This window comes from Mirounga angustirostris, unplaced genomic scaffold (genome assembly GCF_029215605.1).
Source record: "Mirounga angustirostris isolate CCGP_5_RB_7025 unplaced genomic scaffold, mMirAng1.0.hap1 SCAF_4, whole genome shotgun sequence".
NCBI lineage: Eukaryota > Metazoa > Chordata > Mammalia > Carnivora > Phocidae > Mirounga > Mirounga angustirostris.
The window spans coordinates 138,836,680-138,856,323 of record NW_026991712.1 but is presented as its reverse complement, the minus strand read 5'-3'; the positions used below and the strand labels follow the sequence as shown (position 1 = coordinate 138,856,323).

Here is a 19,644-nt window from a genome sequence, read left to right as displayed (position 1 = left end):
ACAAATATAAACATTTTAAAGTAGAAGTGATTGTCTAAATTTTTGTGAAGACTCCAAATAATTTTGTCACAAAGATCCTCATATTTTCAAAATGATGATTGATTCAACTTGTCAATTAGATGGCAATCCATATAAATTCCTCTAAGTCTATGCTAGATTTACTGCTTAGATTAATTCTACCTCACCTAAAACTTTAATAACAATATAGAATTGTATGTCAAAACAAATTACATTCTCTACAGTGTTCCAAGAAAAATGTAACTTTACTGATACATTTAAATCTTTTGATAAGTAGAATTTTCAACTCAACTATTTTTAATTTGTACTTTTCAGCATTTCCTTATACACTGTGAATGAAAATAAGTAAAATTTGTATATATATGACAAATGAATTAACAGTTTTTTCCTTTTATATGAATTTACCTGAATTGGTAGAATATAGCACCACCTTATGCTCTGTGTAAGAATTACAAGCCACTATTTTATTTCTGCTTTATATTGTTTAAAAACTGTATCACAGAATTTCTTACACTGTCATTCTAAAAGTTTTTAAAAAACTCAGCCTCCTTCCATTTTTCTCAAAATACTCAAGCTGTCAACTTAATCTATAATCCTTTCAAATTGATTTATTTGAATGAGCCAGCCACTTTATCAGTACTTTCTTCTTTTAATTCGTAACATTTTAGTCTAGGTTCTAGAGGAAAAGCTTTGTGTGATTGAAAGTCTGTTTGTTTTAAAAGAAATTTAGGTTGAAGAAGCATTGTGTTTTTAGTAACTGTGGCAGATCTTAAGAATTTGAATGCTTTCAGGGCGCCTGAGTGTCTCAGTCGGTTAAGCAGCTGCCTTTGGCTCAGGTCATGATCCCAGGGTCCTGGGATCGAGCCCCGCATCAGGCTCCCTGCTCGGCGGGGGGTCTGCTTCTCCCTCTCCCTCTGTCTGCCGCTCTGCCTGCTTGTGCTATCTCTGTTAAATAAATAAATAAAAATATTTAAAAAAAAAGAATTTGAATGCTTCCTTTTAAGCAGGAGAGCTACAAATTCTCCTAGTAATGACATTATTTAGTATTAAAAATAATCTGATGATTACATTGAAGTTTGTTTGATATAATGTGGCATTTGTCTTATTTCTGTTTTATAATAACTGTTTTTCCATCATTTTCCAGCCTTATTAACCATGTACTGTAGTATCTAGGTTGGCTGTTTTTCCAAGGAAACTTATAAATTCCCTTCCTGGAACTTAGGAAAGACCTCCAGTAATAATGCTTAGCTCACTCCCCAGCTAAAGGCATCTCCTGTCAGCCCATAGCACTGCCCCTTAAGAAGTACAATAAGCATATGGAAAAATTCTTCCATCTTTGAGTTTCTCAAATGTCACATACTATGTTCACTACCAGTGTACCAGGCAAAATGCAATATAGGCACACCTTGTTTTATTGTGATTCACTTTATTGCGCCTCACAGATATTGCATTCTTTTTAAGTTTTTATTCATTCATTTATTTAAGTAATCTCTACCTCCAACATGAGGCTCAAATTCACGACCCCAAGATTTAGAGTTACACACTCCCTGACTGAGCCAGTCAGGCACCCCTGCATTTTTTTTTTTAATTGAAGGTTTGTGGCAACCCTGTGTCAAGCAAGTCTATTGGTGCCGTTTTTTCAACAGATTTGCTCACTTTGTATCTCTGTGTCACATTTTGGTAATTCTCTCAGTGTTTTAAACTTTTCATTATTATTATAGTTGTTATGGTTATCTGTGATCAGTGATTATGACTTGCTGAAAGTTTAAATGATAGTATTTTTTAGCAATAAAGTATCTTTTAATTAAGGTATGTACATTGTTTTTTAGACATAATGCTATTGCACACTTAATAAACGATAGTATAGTGTAAACATAGCTAACTTTTCTGTGCACTGGGAAACCAAAAATATTGTATGACTTGCTTTATTGTGATATTCGTTTTATTGCAGTGGCCTGGAACCAAACCTGCAATATCGCCGAGGTACACCTGTATTTTTTAGTTTGTTTAAACACTTTATTAACTGTGGGGGAGGGGACTGCAACACCCATGATTAAATACAAATTTTCCAGCTACTGAAGTCTGCATTTTTCAATAAGGAACCCAAATAATTATTTTTATCGTTTTAAAAAAGATTTTATTTATTTATTTATTTGAGAGAGAGGAGAGAGAGAGGGGGAGAGCATGAGCAGGGGGAGGGGTGGGGGTAGAGGGAAAGCAGACTCTCCGCTGAGCAGGGAGCCCCATGCAGGGCTCAATCCCAGGACCCCAGGATCATGACCTGAGCCAAAGGCAGACACTTAACCAACTGAGCCACCCAGGTGCCCCCGATTATGTTTATCTTAACACTCCAATATATGGGTAATTCCAAATGATAATGCTTTCTCATACTTTATAGTAATTTCATAAACATGAGCTTTCTTTTTCTTTTTAACATGAGCTTTCTTTAAATGCCAGACTTTGAAAAAATCATGGCAGATATTTAAATGTGAAAAAGAACCGAATTTTGAATATAGCTGGTAGTTTGGAGAAAGAGTAAGGAGACCTAGGTCCAGCTCTGGTTCTGCAATCAAGGACAATTGTGACAAGTACATTCCTTTATTTTTCAGACTTTCATCAATCAAAAGAGAAGTCTGGACTGGATTGCTTTTTAGACTTCTTCTGCCTTAAATATTTTATAATTCTAAACTAGTATCCCTTACCATTCCATATGGGTGACTATAAACATATTCATAAAATACTTTAGATGCAATTCCATTTGATAATGCTATAGTCAAAATTGATTTGAAAGGAAAACATGTTTTCCATTTGATGTCAGAATCTTAATTCAAACTGTCTCAAATGGTAACTTGTCTAAATACCGTGGGAGTGTATCTTTCCTTTCTTCTCTGTAACAATTGTCATCTTCCAGGGTCATGTTGATTATACCATGGCCAATTGGCTTTGAAGTAATGTCAGCATCTGTTGTTAGTCCTTAATATATTCTCATCCAAGGGATTTACAGGGAGGCTAAATGAAAATCTGTATATACTCTTACTCATTATTAATAGTTGAACTTTTGGCTCAAGCCCCCGTTTGAGCCTCACTGAGTTATAAAAATTTTGAATTTGGTACCCAGAGTATATTTTGTTTTGGAAATATGATCTAATGGTAGAAGCATTGATCCAAAAGTCTTAGGCTATAGACCTAATATTTCTACAAACTCCTTGTAAAATTCAGATTCTGTATAACCTCTGGGTACCTTAATTTCTCTGTTTATTAAAATGACTAATTTATACCTACCCCTATTGCCTCATAGGGATGTTGTTGAAATATATATAATGACTTGTTTCTGTCATGGGCAATATACTTACAAAGATGAATTCCAGTAATTTAAGGTCACATTTTAATTTATCAGAATTAAAAGTACACATATCTTTTATACCCCAAAGGTGTGACAGTGCTTGTGATTAATGACTGACTGAAAGCTTAAGTAGTAGTTCAGCAATAATGGTAATTTCTTAAAATTCAGTTTAAGAAGAAATCTCCAAAGAAAAGATGAATATAAAAATGGAAAACTTACATAAGTTGAAAAGTAACCAAAACTAAAGTAAAAGAAACAGAGAAAATACATACATCAAAGCTTACAAAGGGTAGTCAACATCTAAAACAGTCAAGAGAATTTATTAAAATATGTAACAAAAATATCAAGTCTGTGATAGACCTATGAAAATAGAGGATGAATAGGCAGTTCACACAAAAGGAGACAAAAATAATAAACACATGGGGAAAAGTCCAACCTTGCTAGTAATCAGAGAAATTCAAATTAATGCAGAAATTGTTAAAAAACCATTTTAATTATTATATCATTTTATTGCATAAATATAAATTGACACAAAAATTGATACAACACCATATACAAAAATATGTGGAATACTATAATGAATATTTTATGTACCCACACCTTGCTTCCCACCATCACCCAGTTTTGTTTTGTTTTTTTAGATTATTTATTTATTTTTTATTTGAGAGAGAGCATGAGCTGGGGGAGGGGTAGAAGGAGATGGAAAGGGAGAGAGAATCTCCAGCAGACTCCCCACTGAACATGCAGCCCTATGCCATGCTCCATCCCAGGACCCTGAGATCATGACCTGAGCCCAAACCAAGAGTTGAATGCTTAACCAAATGAGACACCCACGCGCCCCCCACCACCCAGTTTTTTGAATGATAACACTAGTGACCAAGTTATGGTAGTGGCAAAATTACTATAATAATCATTGTTGGTGGTATTGTAAAATTGGATCACTGTTTTACAAAGCAATGTGGTAACACATGTCATTAGCCTTAAAAGTGTGCTTACTTTTGGCCGGGAGTTCTTTTGAAGGGTATTATTCATGAAAGGAAAAGCATTTAGACAAAGTAGTCTTCATTTTATTATTATTTATACTGATGAGAAATTAGAAATGATTTAGATATTCAACATTTTAGAAATAAGTAAGTAATGGTATACCAACTCAATGGATAATTATAGATCCAGTTAAATTGAAAAAACTAAATATTGCTTAGCAAAATGGGCTTTTTCATTGTGGCAAAACATACATAACATAAAATTTACCATTTTAACCATTTTTAAGTGTATAGTTATGTGCATTAAGTATATTCACATTGTTGGGCAACCACCACCACTATCCATCTTTAGAACTTTTTCATCATCCCCAACTGAATCTCTTTACCCATTAAACAGTAACTCCCCATTTCCTCCACTTTTCACTATTGGCAAATACTGCTCTACTTTCTGTCTCTGAATTTAACTAATCTAGGTACCTCATATAAGTGGAATCATAAAATGTTTGTCCTTTGTATGGCTTCCTTCACTTAGCATAATGTCTTCACGGTTTATCCATGTGCAGCATATGTTAGAATTTTATTCCCTTTTAAGGCTGAAAATGTTCCATTGTATGTATATTCCACATTTTGTTTATCCATTCAGTCATCAGTAGACATTTGGATTCTTTTCACCATTTGGCTATTGTGAATAATGCTGCTATGAAGATGGGTGTACAAATATCTGTTTGATATATATCCAAAAATGGAATTGCTGGATCATATAGTAATTCTGTGTTTAATTTGGGGGGGGGGAACTGACAAGCTTTCGTCTATATATTTTTTTCTGGCGTGTGTTTTTGGTGTCCTATCCAAGAAATAGCCAAATCCAATGTCATGAAGCTTTTCTACTATGTTTTCTTCTTAGACTTTTATAGTTTAGTACTTATATTTAGGTCTTTGATCCATTTTGTGTTAATTTTTATATATGGTATAAGGAGTTCAAATCAATTATTTTGCAGTTGGATATCTAGGTTTCCCAGCTTCATTTGTTGACCAGATTGTCCTTTCTCCCACTGAATGGTCTTAGCATCCTTTTTTTTTTTTTTTTTTTTAAGATTTTATTTATTTATTTTCGAGACAGAGCATGCATGAGGGCAAGTGAGGGGAGGTAAGGGGAAGGGAGAGGGACAAGCAGACTCTGAGCAAAGTGTGGAGCCTGACACCGGGCTAGATCTTAGGATCCCAAGACCATGACCTGAGCCAAAACCAAGAGTCGGGGGCTTAACCGAATGAGCTACCCAGGTGGTCTTAGCATCCTTGTTGAAACTACTTGATCACGTATGTGAGAGTTTATTTCTGGGCTATCTGTCTATGCCACTGGTCTATATATTTGTCCTTATGCCACTATCACACTGTTTTGATTACTGTAGCTTTGAAGTGAGTTTTTATTTATTTTTATTTTTTATTTTTATTTTTTTTGAATCAGGACATGTAAGTCCTCCAACTTTGTTCTTATTTTTCAGTAGCAGAATATTTTAGATATAACATTAAATAGAAAAGATACAATATAAAATAATGTTAATTAGAATATAAACAATAGGTTTCTATCTAAGGCCAGTCTTAGGAAGGATTACATAGAAATCAAACTAGGATGATAAAATTATGGAGATTTTTTCCCCCTATTTCTAAATTTCTAATTTTAAATTTATTTTGGTTCTATGAAAATAATTACCATTTATACAATGGAAAAATGATGTATAAATACATGTTAGGATTATTTAGCCTTTAAAAAAAAGTGGGTGAGAAATCATTCTCAGTGTAAATTATGTTTGTTCTCGCCTTTTTAGTGCCATAGTAGATAATTCTATAATGGATTACTAGTATTTTTTATATTATTGTATACAGCTAATGCATACCTTTTCAGTAGCTTTCTTAATATGATTAAAGCCTTGAGCTTATTATTTAAATATCATCCAGATAATTTTTCAAAATCCTTTTTTATGGGGCACCTGGGTGGCTCAGTCGTTAAGCGTCTGCCTTCAGCTCAGGTCATGATCCCAGGGTCCTGGGATCGAGCCCCGCATCAGGCTCCCTGCTCAGCCGGGAGCCTGCTTCTCCCTCTCCCACTCCCAGTGCTTGTGTTCCCTCTCTAGCTTTCTCTCTCTCTCCCAAATAAATAAAATCCTAAAAAAACAAAACCAAAATCCTTTTTTATAAAGTCATTTCAAAACCTTATAAATATGTTTGGAAGTCATTAGGAATAGAACAGAAATATGTTATACATTATAGGTAGACAAACCTAATGATAAATTGAAGAGCATTTTTGTACACATTTATGGCAATGGCACAATTTCTCATATCTTCAGTGGAGAATTTTTTTACTTTCTGCATATAGCGTCATCTTCGAGTTTTATTTAAAACTTAAGAGATCCAGGAGCTATTAGTTTCGACCAGAAGGGATTTGGCTAACCAGAAATAGCAGAACTAATTGTATAGAAGTCTTTCTCAAAACAGATGTTTATGAGCATTTTGTTACAGCTGTAAAACTTATTCAGTATTCTTTTAGTTACCTGGACTTGAAACGGTTATTTTGGTTGTCATGTACTTTAACTTTTAAATACAAAGTCATCACTTTTCCTTTCAACATCAGTTTTAGTGGCCCTTAGTCATTTTTACTATGTTCCAAGCACTAATCCTGCCCTAATTATTGTGGCAGCATTTTTAAAAAAGATTTATTTATTTCAGAGCGAGAGAGCACATGAGTGGTGGGAGGGGCAGAGGGAATGAATCCTCAAGCAAACTTCGCTGAGCGGAGCCTGACTCAGGGTGGGAGGTGGGGAGGGCCCTTGATCCTGTGACCCGTGGGATCATGACCTGAGCCAAAACCAAGAGTTGGACACTCAACCGACCGAGCCACCCAGGTGCCCCTGTAGCAGCATTTTTATTTATTTATTTATTTATTTATTTATTTATTTATTTATTTATTTATTTATTATTTTATTACTCTGTTTCAGTACTTCTCCCACTCTCATGAACTTCATTTTTCTTACTTCTTTTTTCCATTATGTCTTTTCCTAGCTTTTCATTATCTAAATTCTGCTAATCCTTCAAGATACGGTTCATAGATTGCCCTCTCAGTTTATAACGATGCAACCCCCCCCATCAGTCAGACACTATTGAATACCTACAATGTGCCAGGCATTATTTTAGGAACTAGAGTTATTATTTTGCACATGTGATTATTTTCTTGTTCTAACCATGTACTATAATTGAATTGTGTTAGGCCAGTTTTTGTTTGTTTGTTTGTTTGTTTGTTTTACCTCTTAATGATGTCGCAAATTCCTGGAGGTCAGTGCTCTATTTGACATTTCTTTTACATCCTCCTCAGGTTTCTCTTTATTACTCTGCATGCTGGAAACATTTAATAAGTGTTTGAAAAAAATTTTTTTCCTTCATTTCAGGAGTGGCAATGTGTACAATCAAAAGGTTGCTTTTTCTTAGAAGAAGATGGTGAAATCATTAGTCATCAATATAGGATGCAAATAGCTCAGAGATCCATGGTTTATCTAACAATTAAACCATTAAACCTGAGTCAAGTTGAAGGCAAGTTTTAAGTTTTTCATGTATTTTTAAAATTTCAATTTATGCCCTCTTTGAAAATACTTATGTAAATATTTGGTAGCCTTAGTAAAGAAAATAATCTACCTAAGAAACATGGTTACATATACTTTAAGAAAGAAAGCATTAGTTTATACTTGGACTATGTTATCATATTTTACAAAGTATTTAGGTTGCTTTTCGTTATGTTTAAAACATTATTTTCATTCATTTAAAAACAAGAACAAAGTGTACCCTGGTTTCTTCATGACATAAAATTCTAACTTTTTATTTACTAATTAAGTTTTAACTCTTCCATTTGTCAATTTTTTAAATTAGTATGTTTAAGAGAAGTTCTATAGGAACATAATTTGGGGCAATATGAACTGCAGACAACCTTTACTAATAACCTTTGCATTCATGGTAATATTGTTTTTTTGTATATAAGTGTTAGATACAAATTAATCTCCTAGTGTCTAAAATGGCTATTATATATATATATATTTTAAAGATTTTATTTATTTATTTGACAGAGAGAGATAGAGCAGGAACACAAGCAGGGGGAGTGGGAGAGGGAGAAGCAGGCTTCCCGCGGAGCAGGGAGCCTGATGCAGGGCCTGATCCTAGGACCTTGGGATCATGACCTGAGCCAAAGGCAGATGCTTAATGACTGAGCCACCCAGGTGCCCATGACTATTATATTTTTAATTAGTGAAAATGTCTATAAGGGTGCTTTCACTAGATATCCTTTTAATGTTGATTGTTCTAAGTATCAATTTTTATTTTTCTTTTATTATGCTTATATAAGAAAATGTTTATTTTATTACTAGAGGATTCTTCCCCACTCCATTCTTTTTGCTTCCTAAAGTAGAGATTCTAAAAGTTTTCACTGTATATCTTATGGGATACTTAAAACATTTGGTGGTTGATACTTTTAAGTGACAATTACAATAATCATTTTTTTTCAGATAAAGGTATCAAGATAGGCCTGCATATTCAATGGAGATATTAATTCTCCATAGTCTTATGAAGAAGATCCTTTATTCACTTACTTATCAATTATTTATTGAGGGCCTTATATATCAAGTATCATTTTAGGTGCTTAGGATACATCAGAGTACAAAAAAGACAAAAATCCTTGTCTTTATGAACTTACATTCTAGTAGGGGAAACTAACAATAAATAGTAAAACATAATAAATAGTAAATGATATGGTATGTTAGAAAGTGATAAATCCTATGGGAAAATAGGGATAGGGCATTGTGAAAGCTGAGGGAATATGAGTTGCCACTGAAATGGAGTGGTTAGTGTATGCTTCATTAAGAAGTTGACATTTGAGCAAAGACTTTGAAAGAGGTGTATCAATTATCAACTGCTATATAACAAATTACCCCAAAAGTCAGTGGTTTAAAACAATGAAACAATTGTTCACTAGTAAGCAGGTTTGCTAGATAGTTATTTTGTTTTGAGCTGGGCTTTGCTTTTCTCTGTAGGACTAACTAATGCATCTGTGATCAGAGGCAGGTTAGCTCATTGCTGGCTTTATTGGTCTTGGCTGGGCTCTCTGTGAGGTCTCAGCTGGGACAGCTTTACTCTGCCCCATATAATCTCTTACCTTCTAGTGAGTTAGCCTGGACTTGTTCTCTTGGTGTAACAGGGATCTCAAAGAAAAAGCAGAAGCACTTAAGGCTTCCTGAGGTTTGGGCTCAGAAGTGGCACATTACTTTTGCTATATTCTGTTGTTCACAGCAAGTAACAAGGCAAGCCCAGATTTATAAGGTAGAGAAATAGACCTGATCTCTTGATGGAGGAGCTGCAAGTCACATTGCAATGTGCTGTGAATACAGAGAGGGCAGCCATTTCTGCTGTCTTCCACAGAAGGCCAGGCAGGAATCTTTGTCGTTGTAGAGCTGGTGGAAGGGATGGGTGAAGAGTGATGAAGAGTGGAGGTGGGCAGAGCATTCCACAGAGAGGGAATAAATACTCTGTCAGAGGCTCTGAGGTGAGAGTGTCCCTGGTGGTAGAAGAACAACAAGGTGACTAGAATGGCTAGAATGAGGTAGGAGAATGAAAGAATGAAGTAGGAGATGAAGACAGGGAGGAACCAGGGACAAAATCGGGTAGAGCTGATTTTGTTTTTTGGTTTGTTTTTGCCATAATGAAGACTTGGGCTTCTGAGAGGAATGAAGAACTAAGCTTAGGAGGATTTTTCCTATGGTTGCTCTCACAATTTTCTCTTCATCTTTAATTTACAACTGTTGAATATGTGTCTAGGTGCTTTTGTTTTTCTTCTTGGTGCTGTTATTGTGAAGTGTGTTTGTTTGTATTTATTCTGCTTGGATTTTTGACTTATTGTCTTTCATTATTTTTAGAAAAATTTTCCATCTTTATTTCTTCAAATATCTCTTCTGCTCTCTCTTTTCTTTTTCCATTTATATGGTGCCTGACATCTTGTCTTCTGTGCTGCACCACAGATAAGCGAGTGCTCGTATCTCATCTCTTCTTGGAAGGGTATGTCTTTTCTTGGATTTCAGACTACTTGGTTGCCCTGGGACCTCAGCTCTGATGAGTTCAAGAAAAAATTACGATTTTCTAGTTCATGTACTGTTTCTTATTGTTAGGGTGGGAGCAACATTATTCCAACTCTCAACTCCATGAGAGGATTTTGAGTAGAGACAGGACATAATCTGACATATTTTAACAAGAGCAGTCAGGTTGCTATATTAGAAATAGATGGAAGGGGACCCAAGAGAATGCAGGGGTCCAGCTGTGATGCTACTGCAGACTTCTAGGAGGGTACTGATGATGCTTTGAACCAGAAATGTAGAAGTGATAAAAAGTAGAGATCCTGGATATATTTTAAAGGTTAAACCACAGGATTTCCTGAAGATTGGCTATCATATTCGAGAGAAGAAAAACGTTAAAGATGATTTCAAGATTCTTGGCTTGATTGGAAGCATGCCAACTGGAAGGATGAATTACTATTTACTGAGGCAGAGATAGAGAAGAATATAGATGGGCAGTTGTTGTTTTTTTTTAAGGAGTTGGGGAAGGTCAATTTTAGACCTAGAAATTCAAGTGGAAATGTCAAATATACAGTTGATTATATGGGTCTAAAGTTCAAAGAAAAGGTTCTAGCTGGAGATATAAATTATGGAGTTGCCAGCACATAGATGGTGTCTCACATCTTTTCCTCTAGTGCCTTTCCACAGGTTAGCTAGTGCTTGAATCTCATCTCTCCCTAAAGGGTTGTTTTTCCTTGGATTTCAGGCTACTTGGTTGCCTTGCAACCTTAGCTTTCTGATAAACTTAAGAAAAGTTATGATCTTTAGAAAGTAGGTATAGACAATATTTCTAGCAAGCTCACTGTATATAGTTACAAATGCTATGATGTTTCTGTATAAAAATGGGTTATGTATTTCTAAAAAAAAAAAAAAAAATCCAAAGGGGAAAGAAACCACCAACTGCTTTTTTAGATAGGAAAGAGTAAGTAGTAATTGCTTATTTTAAGATGTTTGGGTTTTTTGTTTATAGGAAAACCATCCCCTTGGTTGTCAGTTGATACTGCCTTGTATATTCTTAAGGAAAATGAGAGTCAAGCAAATCTACAACTCATGTGTTTTACTGAACTACGAAATAGAGAAGTATACATATTTATTTCCTAATGTTTAATTTAAAAATATAATATGAACTCAGGTTTGGGGAAAATAATAGTTTTTCTATATTTGTTTGTTCTTAACTTGTATCTTCCCCTCCAATTAGGGTATATACAGTACTTAAGCACTATGCATATTATATGTGTTTTATTAATTGTGATGGATTTTTTTCTTGTTTGCTGAGATTAAGAGCTGAGGATTGACTAGTAGTCTTGGCTTCATAACTTATAAGTTGTGTGACATTTTACTTCACTTTCTTCTTCTCTAAATGCCCAGATGCCTCACATGTGAACATTTTTTTTTACATGCAATAAAAATGATTGATGCCAGTGGATTTTTTCCCTAAATACTAGCAATTTAAGACTTTGGAAAAGTTGCTTTAGATGTTTGTCTTTCTTATACTACTACTGCAAAAAAGAAAAACTTCAAGATTATTATCCTCAGGCTTGACTCACATTATAGGGTTCAAAAATAGATTGATCTGAAGGAATGCTTTTAAATGATTTTATATGTTGCCCGTGGGGTTGTTTTGATCTTTCCTAATTATATATTTACTCAGAGGCCAAATATGTGAGGCAGATACATAACTGTGGCTATTTATTTTATGAGGACTACAAAATACATCTGCTACACAACAACAGGAATAATACTATTCAAGGGCTTACTGCAGTATCATATTTAATCTTTATATAGGTCCAACGACAGACAAACATTTCCCTGATGGAATGTTATATAAAAGTCTTTATTGTAGGCTTCCTAACAGACAAGAATAGTTATAGGCAAGAAACAAATAAAATGACAGAAGTTAATGTTTTGACGAAACTCTTCTTCAGAACTGACTACAAAGTTAAGTTCAAGATAAAGCATTGTCTAAAACAATAGCTTTTCCCATTTTGTTTTGGATAAAATTACTTTCTTATGATACTGCATGTGTAAAAGTGTTAGTACATAGCAAGCCTGTAATAAACTTTGAATGAGTTTCTATTTACCTTTTTACTATATCGGCTTCTGTTTTTCTGTAATATGTCATATTTACAAGGGATTTTTAGTTTTAGTTTTAGTTTCACAATCATTTTCTTTAAGAAGAGTTTTCTGCCCATGAAAGACTTTCCATTTGCCATCCACAGTGGCAGTTCAAGGTTATATGTGGAGATAAGGGAAGTTCATGGGGTAACATGTATTAGGAAGCAGCAGGAACTGCTTCTCACTCCTGGATATCAGCCTACATCTGGCCAATTTACAAGATTATGGTTTCCCAAGGAGGGATTTGGCCAATCTTTAGTCTTCAAAATGACCCTGGTTTTATTGGATTGCTTCTTGTATCAAGATAGGATGTGGTTACTTTAGGATAATTATGGTTCCTCTGACTTGTGAGGGCAGAAATAGGGCTGAACCAGAATTCAGTTGATAAGCAACTTTATTTTGTGTATGAGTCCCCAGGATGAACTAAAATACATCTGCATTTTGAAAGTTTTTGGACACAACACTGAATAGAATTCCCTAGGGCGATTCTGTGCTGAAGGGCAAATAGCTGTTTGCTTAGCTGTTATACACGATGAGAAAATGCTTAGTTTTAATGCATTTGACAGAAATAACCCCTAGGCTTTATAGGTAGCTGTTTGGTTCTAGAACACACCTAGAAGGTCCATAGAGAGATGCCATTATTTTTTTTTTTTAAGATTTTATTTATTTATTTGAGAGAGAGAGAATGAGAGAGAGAGAACACATGAGAGGGGATAGGGTCAGAGGACGAAGCAGACTCCCTGCCAAGCAGGGAGCCTGATGCGGGACTCGATCCAGGGACTCCAGGATCATGACCTGAGCCGAAGGCAGTCGCTTAACCAACTGAGCCACCCAGGCGCCCGAGAGATGCCATTATACTTTCTTTTATGAAACAGGAGAATAAAATGTTTCCTATGCAAATGTCCTGGCACTCATTATAAATATAGTGTGATGGAAAAGAATTTTGTATAAGGTAGGTTTATCTGGGATTCTACCATCTTGTTTTATAGTCCATATTACGTGAATAATAGTAAAATTCCAGTGATTCTGTCTATATAAGTGGACTCTTAAAAATATGGCTAGTTCATACAAATAGTGAACTCTTGAAATATGTTTAATTTTTACTTTTGGTTATTGAAATCTAATTACAAATCACATATTTATGTTTGAATCAAACTAGGGAATTGTAACTGAAAAATTTTATTCTAAGATCTCTGCTTCCTGTTGAAGATATTTGCATCACAAACTTTTTTTATTGGGGAAGATTTAGAAGTTATATAACTTCTTACCTATTATAGTATTAGGCATTTGTTTTTAAAAATATATTATGAACTACATCTAATGATCTTGTGCCAGGGCTACCATTAATAAAGAGATTTTGAAGCCCGTAAAAGATTGATAGAAGCATAATAGACTTGGTGAATATTGATAAATTACTTCTAACGCTTCTCTTTCAGAAGAAAGATCAAAAGTTATTAAGACTCATGGTGGTTGTTGTTTTTTAACTCTTTTGAGAAAAGGTGTTTGGGTGGACCGGTGAACTAGGACCTGGGATTTACTGGTTAATTCCTTCCACAACTGGCTGTAGGCTGAGGAAAGAAATAAAACCCATAACTGAAGAGGCCCAGCTTGTGTATAGAGATGGAACAGGGGAATTATTTCTTACAAAGGAATTTAGGTAAGTTTTGTTTATTCAGGTTAGAACTATAACATCTAAACAGGTTATAGATGAACAGCCTGTCTTCCATCCTTTCCTTTGGCCAGCCACCACCCCTACCCCCAGATTCTAATTCAATAATTCAGTTCATTCACTGGGCATCTGAATGTGATTTTCCATTCACAGATCTGGGATTGCCATTCATTTCTGGGTTCCACACATTTGGCAAGTCAACTTTAGTCATACGTCTACAGATTTCTACCTGACTAGGCACTGCCTTAGAAATAGATCCTGCTAGTTGCACTGTTAACTTAGAAAACTGTCAAATATGAATCCAAATACTTAGGTGGTTCTCTCATACCCTAGATATATACAGTAACGTCTGGTAGAAGAGGAAGAAGAAAGTAGATTGGAGAAAGGAGAAAAGAAGGAGAGAATTACTTTTCATTGAGGTCCTACTATGTGTTGAGATACTATGGTTGTTTTAGAAGCTTGTTTATCTCATAGTAGACTTAGTAAGAAATATATCTGGATACATTAAGTTCACAAAAATTGTTTAATGCCTTGATATTACTTTATTTTAGTCTAGTTGCCTTGAAGACAATTTCCTATTTTTATAATTTTAGGTCAACTTTATCAGATATATTTGAAGTAATTGATTTAGATGGAAATGGTCTTCTAAGCCTTGAAGAATATAATTTTTTTGAATTGAGAACAAGTGGTGAGAAATGTGATGAAGATGCTTGGGCTGTCTGCCGTGGTAAGCAGTTGTCTTTTTCCTTTTTTTTTTTTTTTTTTTAAAGATTTTATTTATTTATGTGAGAGAGAGAGAGCAAGTGGGAAGAGGGAGAGGGAGGGACAAGCGAATTCAGTGCTGAGCGCAGAGCCCGTTGTGGGGCTTGATCCCACAATCCTGAGATCATGACCTGAGCCGAAATTGAGTCAGTTGCTTAACTGACTGAGCCACCCTGGCACCCTGCACTTTTCTTTTTCTTAGTGGATATATAAAAAAAATATGTAGCATCCTTTCATCCTTAAGAAGTAGAATATCAAACTTCTCCATAGAATATTATGGCAATTAGGACAGTTAAAAAAGTAATAGCATTGTGGGGCGCCTGGGTGGCTCAGTTGGTTAAGTGTCTACCTTTGGCTTAGGTCATGATCCTAGGGTCCTGGGATGGAGCCCCACATTGGGCTCCCTGCTCAGAGAGGATCCTGCTTCTCCCTCTCCCTCCATCCTTCCTTCCCGCTCGTACTCATGCTCACACGCTCCCTCTCTCTCAAATAAATAAAATCTTTTTTTTTAGAAAGTAATAACATTGTTTATAGACCATAAAAACATAAATATTTGTTTTCATTAAATTGATAGTTGGTATAGTATTTAAGTTAAAAGAAAATATCAATTACTTAAATGTAACTTCATTTTTAGCCTATGCTCTTTAGAGCTTAGAATGGAAAAAAATTTTGTCCCAGCTCTTGATACTAATGGGACTGAAGTGGTCAAGAGCCCAGAACTGTGCCCAGGAGAAGGCAGCAAAGAACTAATAGGCTCGAGTTTTACTAAAAATTAAGCAGTTTCCATGAAGTTCTTTTTTTTTTTTTTTAAGATTTTATTTATTTATTTGAGAGAGAAAGATGAGATAGCAAGAGAGAGAGAATGAGCAGGGCAGAGAGGGAGAAGCAGTCTCCCCACTGAACAGGGAGCCCAATATGGGGCTCAGTCCTAGGACCCTGGAATCATGACCTGAGCCAAAGGCAGACGCTTACCCCACTGAGCCACCCAGGCGCCCCTCCAGGAAGTTCTTTATATATGTTAAGAATTCTTTAGTTTTTTGTGTTTGAGTTGAATTAAGAAAGTACATCCATGGAGGTATGGAAACCAAAAATACCAAGATGGGCAAAGAAAAATACTGAGGATGAGATAAATTCTGTTATCTCTTAGGAGAAGTCTGGGAAGAGGGGAGGACTTATGTATTTAAGCCAAGGACTGAAAGATCAAAGGAGAAGACCAAAAAGCCATAGCCAACTATAGATCACAGAATAAGAAGGCCAGAATGCAGTCAGGAGACAGATTAACTCACATATCAGTGTCACTGGGGTAGTAATGTGTCCTACTCCTTTGGTTCTTAAAATGGTCTAAGCTTGGCAAAGTCAACAAGCCAGGTGGGAGTCTAATAAATCTGTCTCTCTAAACAGCAAATAAAGTAGAAATATTATTAATACAAAGGTTTTCAAAAATCTCTCTCTTTTTTTTAAAGATTTTATTTATGTATTTGACAGAGACACAGCAAAAGAGGGAACACAAGCAGGGCGAGTGGGAGAGTAAGAAGCAGGGCCCCCACTGAGTAGGGAGCCCAGCGTGGGGCTTGATCCCAGGACCCTCAGTTGTTAAGCCGACGCTTAACAACTATGCCACCCGGGCGCCCCGCAAAAATATATCTCTTTTTAACTGAAAGTTTATATAGTATAATCAGGAACAAGAAATGCATATTGACTTATACTATTAAACTTCGAATAACAAGATTGATAATATACAGAATATTTTTAGGACAATGTAATCATCTTACAACTTTAATGATATAATCTTCTGATTATTGTTGGCACTAGAGCACATTCAATAAGAGTGAATCATAATTAGAATTTTCTTATGGTAAAGTTTTTGATGAATAAAATTTTAGTTTCATAATTAAATTGGGGGAGCCTAGCTGGCTCATTTAGTTAAGCGTCTGACTCTTGATCTCAGCTCAGGTCTTGGTCTTAGAGTCGTGAGTTCAGGCCCCATGTGGAGCCTGCTTAAAAAAAATAATAGTAATTTAATTTAACTGGTAGAATTGATAGTTAACATTTTTTTGAGAATTTACCATATACCAGTTGGAAGTACTTCTTTTTTTTTTTTTTTAGAGAAGTGGGGGGTAGGGGCAGAGGGAGAAAGAGAGAGAGAGAATCTTAAGCAGGCTCCACACCCAGCACAGAGCCCAATGTGGGGCTCAATCTCACGACCGTGAGATCATGACCTAAGCCGAAATCAAGAGTCAGATGCTTAGCCGACTGAGCCACCTGGTGTCCCCAGTTGAAAGTACTTCTATACATCAACTCTCTGAGGTATGTCCTATTATTTTTCATTTTACAAATAAGGAAACGGGCCGCCTGGATTGCTCAGTCAGTTAAACGTCTGCCTTCGGCTCAGGTCATGATCCCAGGATCCTGGGATCGAGCCCCACGTCGGGCTCTCTGCTCAGCAGCAAGCCTGCTTCTCTCTCTCCCTTTGCCTGTCACTCCCACTGCTTGTGCTCTCTTTCTGTCAAATAAATAAATAAAATCTTTAAAAAAAAAAACAAAAAACAAAAAAACAGATAAGGAAACAGAATCAAAGAGGGTAAGTCACCTGATCAAATAGCAAGAAAATTTCACAGCTGAGTTTCACACCCAGGCAGTTAAATTCCAGAACCTTAAATACCCTGCTACAAAAAAATCCCCAGGTCTGGTTGACTTAAAAAATGATTTGGAGGGAATGGCTCCTTCACCAACATTAATAATACTGCAAAGAATTGGGTTTTTTAAGTTCCAAAGATTTTATTTTCTAGTCATACATAATATTAATTTTATCCATCCTCCTTGATAATGAGAAAATGTATTGTTTATCTGTAAGATAATTTAATAAACTTTTTAGAACTTAGTTACCTTAATTTTTATTATTTTTTAATAGACTTTATTTTTGGAGCAGTTGGTTTATAGTAAAGATTGACTAGATCTCCCATATATTCCTTTTCCACCCTCTACGAATTTCCCCTATTTTTAACATCTTGTGTTACTTTATACATTTGTTAAAATTGATGAACCAATGCTGATGTATTTTTATTAACTAAAATCCATAGCTTATATTAGGGTTATATTGTGCTGTACTGTTCTCTGGATTTTGACAAATATATAATGACATGTACCTGCCATTTACAGTATCATACAGAATAATTTCATTGCCTTAAAAATCCCTTGTGTTCTACCTACTCATGTATCTATTCATCCCTTCAAACCCCTGGCAACCACTGAACTTTTTACTGTCTCTATAGTTTTGCCTCTTCCAGAGTACCTTGTTGTTGGAATATCATGCAATATGTAGCCTTTTCAAACTGGCTTCTTTCACTTAGCGGTATGTATTTAGATTTCTTTTTTTGGCTTGATAGCTCATTTCTTTTTAGCACTAAGTAATAATTCCATTATATGAAGGTACTATAGTTTGTTTATTCATTCACCTATTAAAAGACATGTTGGTTATTTCGAATTTTTGGTAATTATGAACGTAGCTGCTATGAATACTCATGTGCCTTGGAGCCTGGGTGGCTCAATCAGCTGGTTAAGTGTCTGCCTTTGGCTCAGGTCATGATCCCAGGGTCCTAGGACTAAGCCCTGCATTGGACTCCCTGCTCAGCAGGGAGCCTACTTCTTCCTCTGTCGTTCTGTCCCTACTTGTGCTCTCTCTCTCTGTGTCAAATAAATAAATAAAATCTTTAATAACAGAAATACTCATATGCATATTTTTGTGCATCTATATATAGTTTTCAACTTGTTTCAATTCATTTCTATTCAGTTATTGCTGGTACAGTAAACCTATGTTTAACTTTGAAAGAACTACCAAATTGTCTTGCAAAGCGGCTGTACCATTTGTATTCCCACCAGGAAGGAATGAGTGTCTGCATTTGGTGGTGCTAGTTTTTTGGATTCTAGCCTAGAATATAGGTGTGTATCTTGTTGTTTTAATTTGCAATTCTTTAATGACATATGATCTTCTCATATGCTTATTTACCATCTGTATATCTTGTTTGATGAGGTGTCTTTCAGATCTTTTGCCCATTTTTAGAATGAGGTGTTTATTTTCTTACTATTGAGTTTTAAGAGCTCTTTGTATATATTGGATACAAATCTTATCAGCTGTGTTTTGCAAGTATTTTCTCTCAGTATGTGGTTTGTCTTTTCATTCTCTCTCTTTTTTTTTTTTTAAGATTTTATTTATTTTTTTGACAGAGAGACACAGCAAGAGAGGGAACACAAGCAGGGGGAGTGGGAGAGGGAGAAGCAGGCTTCCTGCCGAGCAGGGAGCCCAATGCGGGGCTTGATCCCAGGACCCTGGGATCATGACCTGAGCCGAAGGCAGACACTTAACGAGTGAGCCACCCAGGCGCTCCTGTCTTTTCATTCTCTTAATAGTGTTTTTCACAGAGCAATTTTTAATTTTAATGAAATCCCGCTTAACCATTTTTTCCTTTCATGTGTCATGCTTTTGGTTTGTGTGCTTTTGGTGTTATATCTAAAACACATAGCCAAACACAAAGTCACCCAGATTTTCTCCTGTTATCTTCCAGAAGTTTTTATAGATTTTGTGTTCTGGGTCTATGACCCATTTTAGTTAATTTT

General features: G+C 35.5%; 1 protein-coding gene across 4 annotated transcripts in view; it reads left to right on the top strand.

Moving 5' to 3' along the window:
- The window catches only part of EFCAB7 (EF-hand calcium binding domain 7), a 44,112-nt gene that overhangs the window by 13,690 nt on the left and 10,778 nt on the right, over positions 1-19,644 (top strand). For 3 of the 4 annotated variants that reach the window (XM_045897507.3, XM_054512828.2, XM_045897508.3), the window contains exons 7-10: positions 7,785-7,926; positions 11,455-11,564; positions 14,099-14,256; positions 14,862-14,995. In XM_045897507.3, coding sequence (XP_045753463.1) covers positions 7,785-7,926; positions 11,455-11,564; positions 14,099-14,256; positions 14,862-14,995 — 544 coding nt within the window. The remainder of the gene's footprint in view (positions 1-7,784; positions 7,927-11,454; positions 11,565-14,098; positions 14,257-14,861; positions 14,996-19,644) is intronic. The other variant, XM_054512829.2, reaches the window with a different exon arrangement.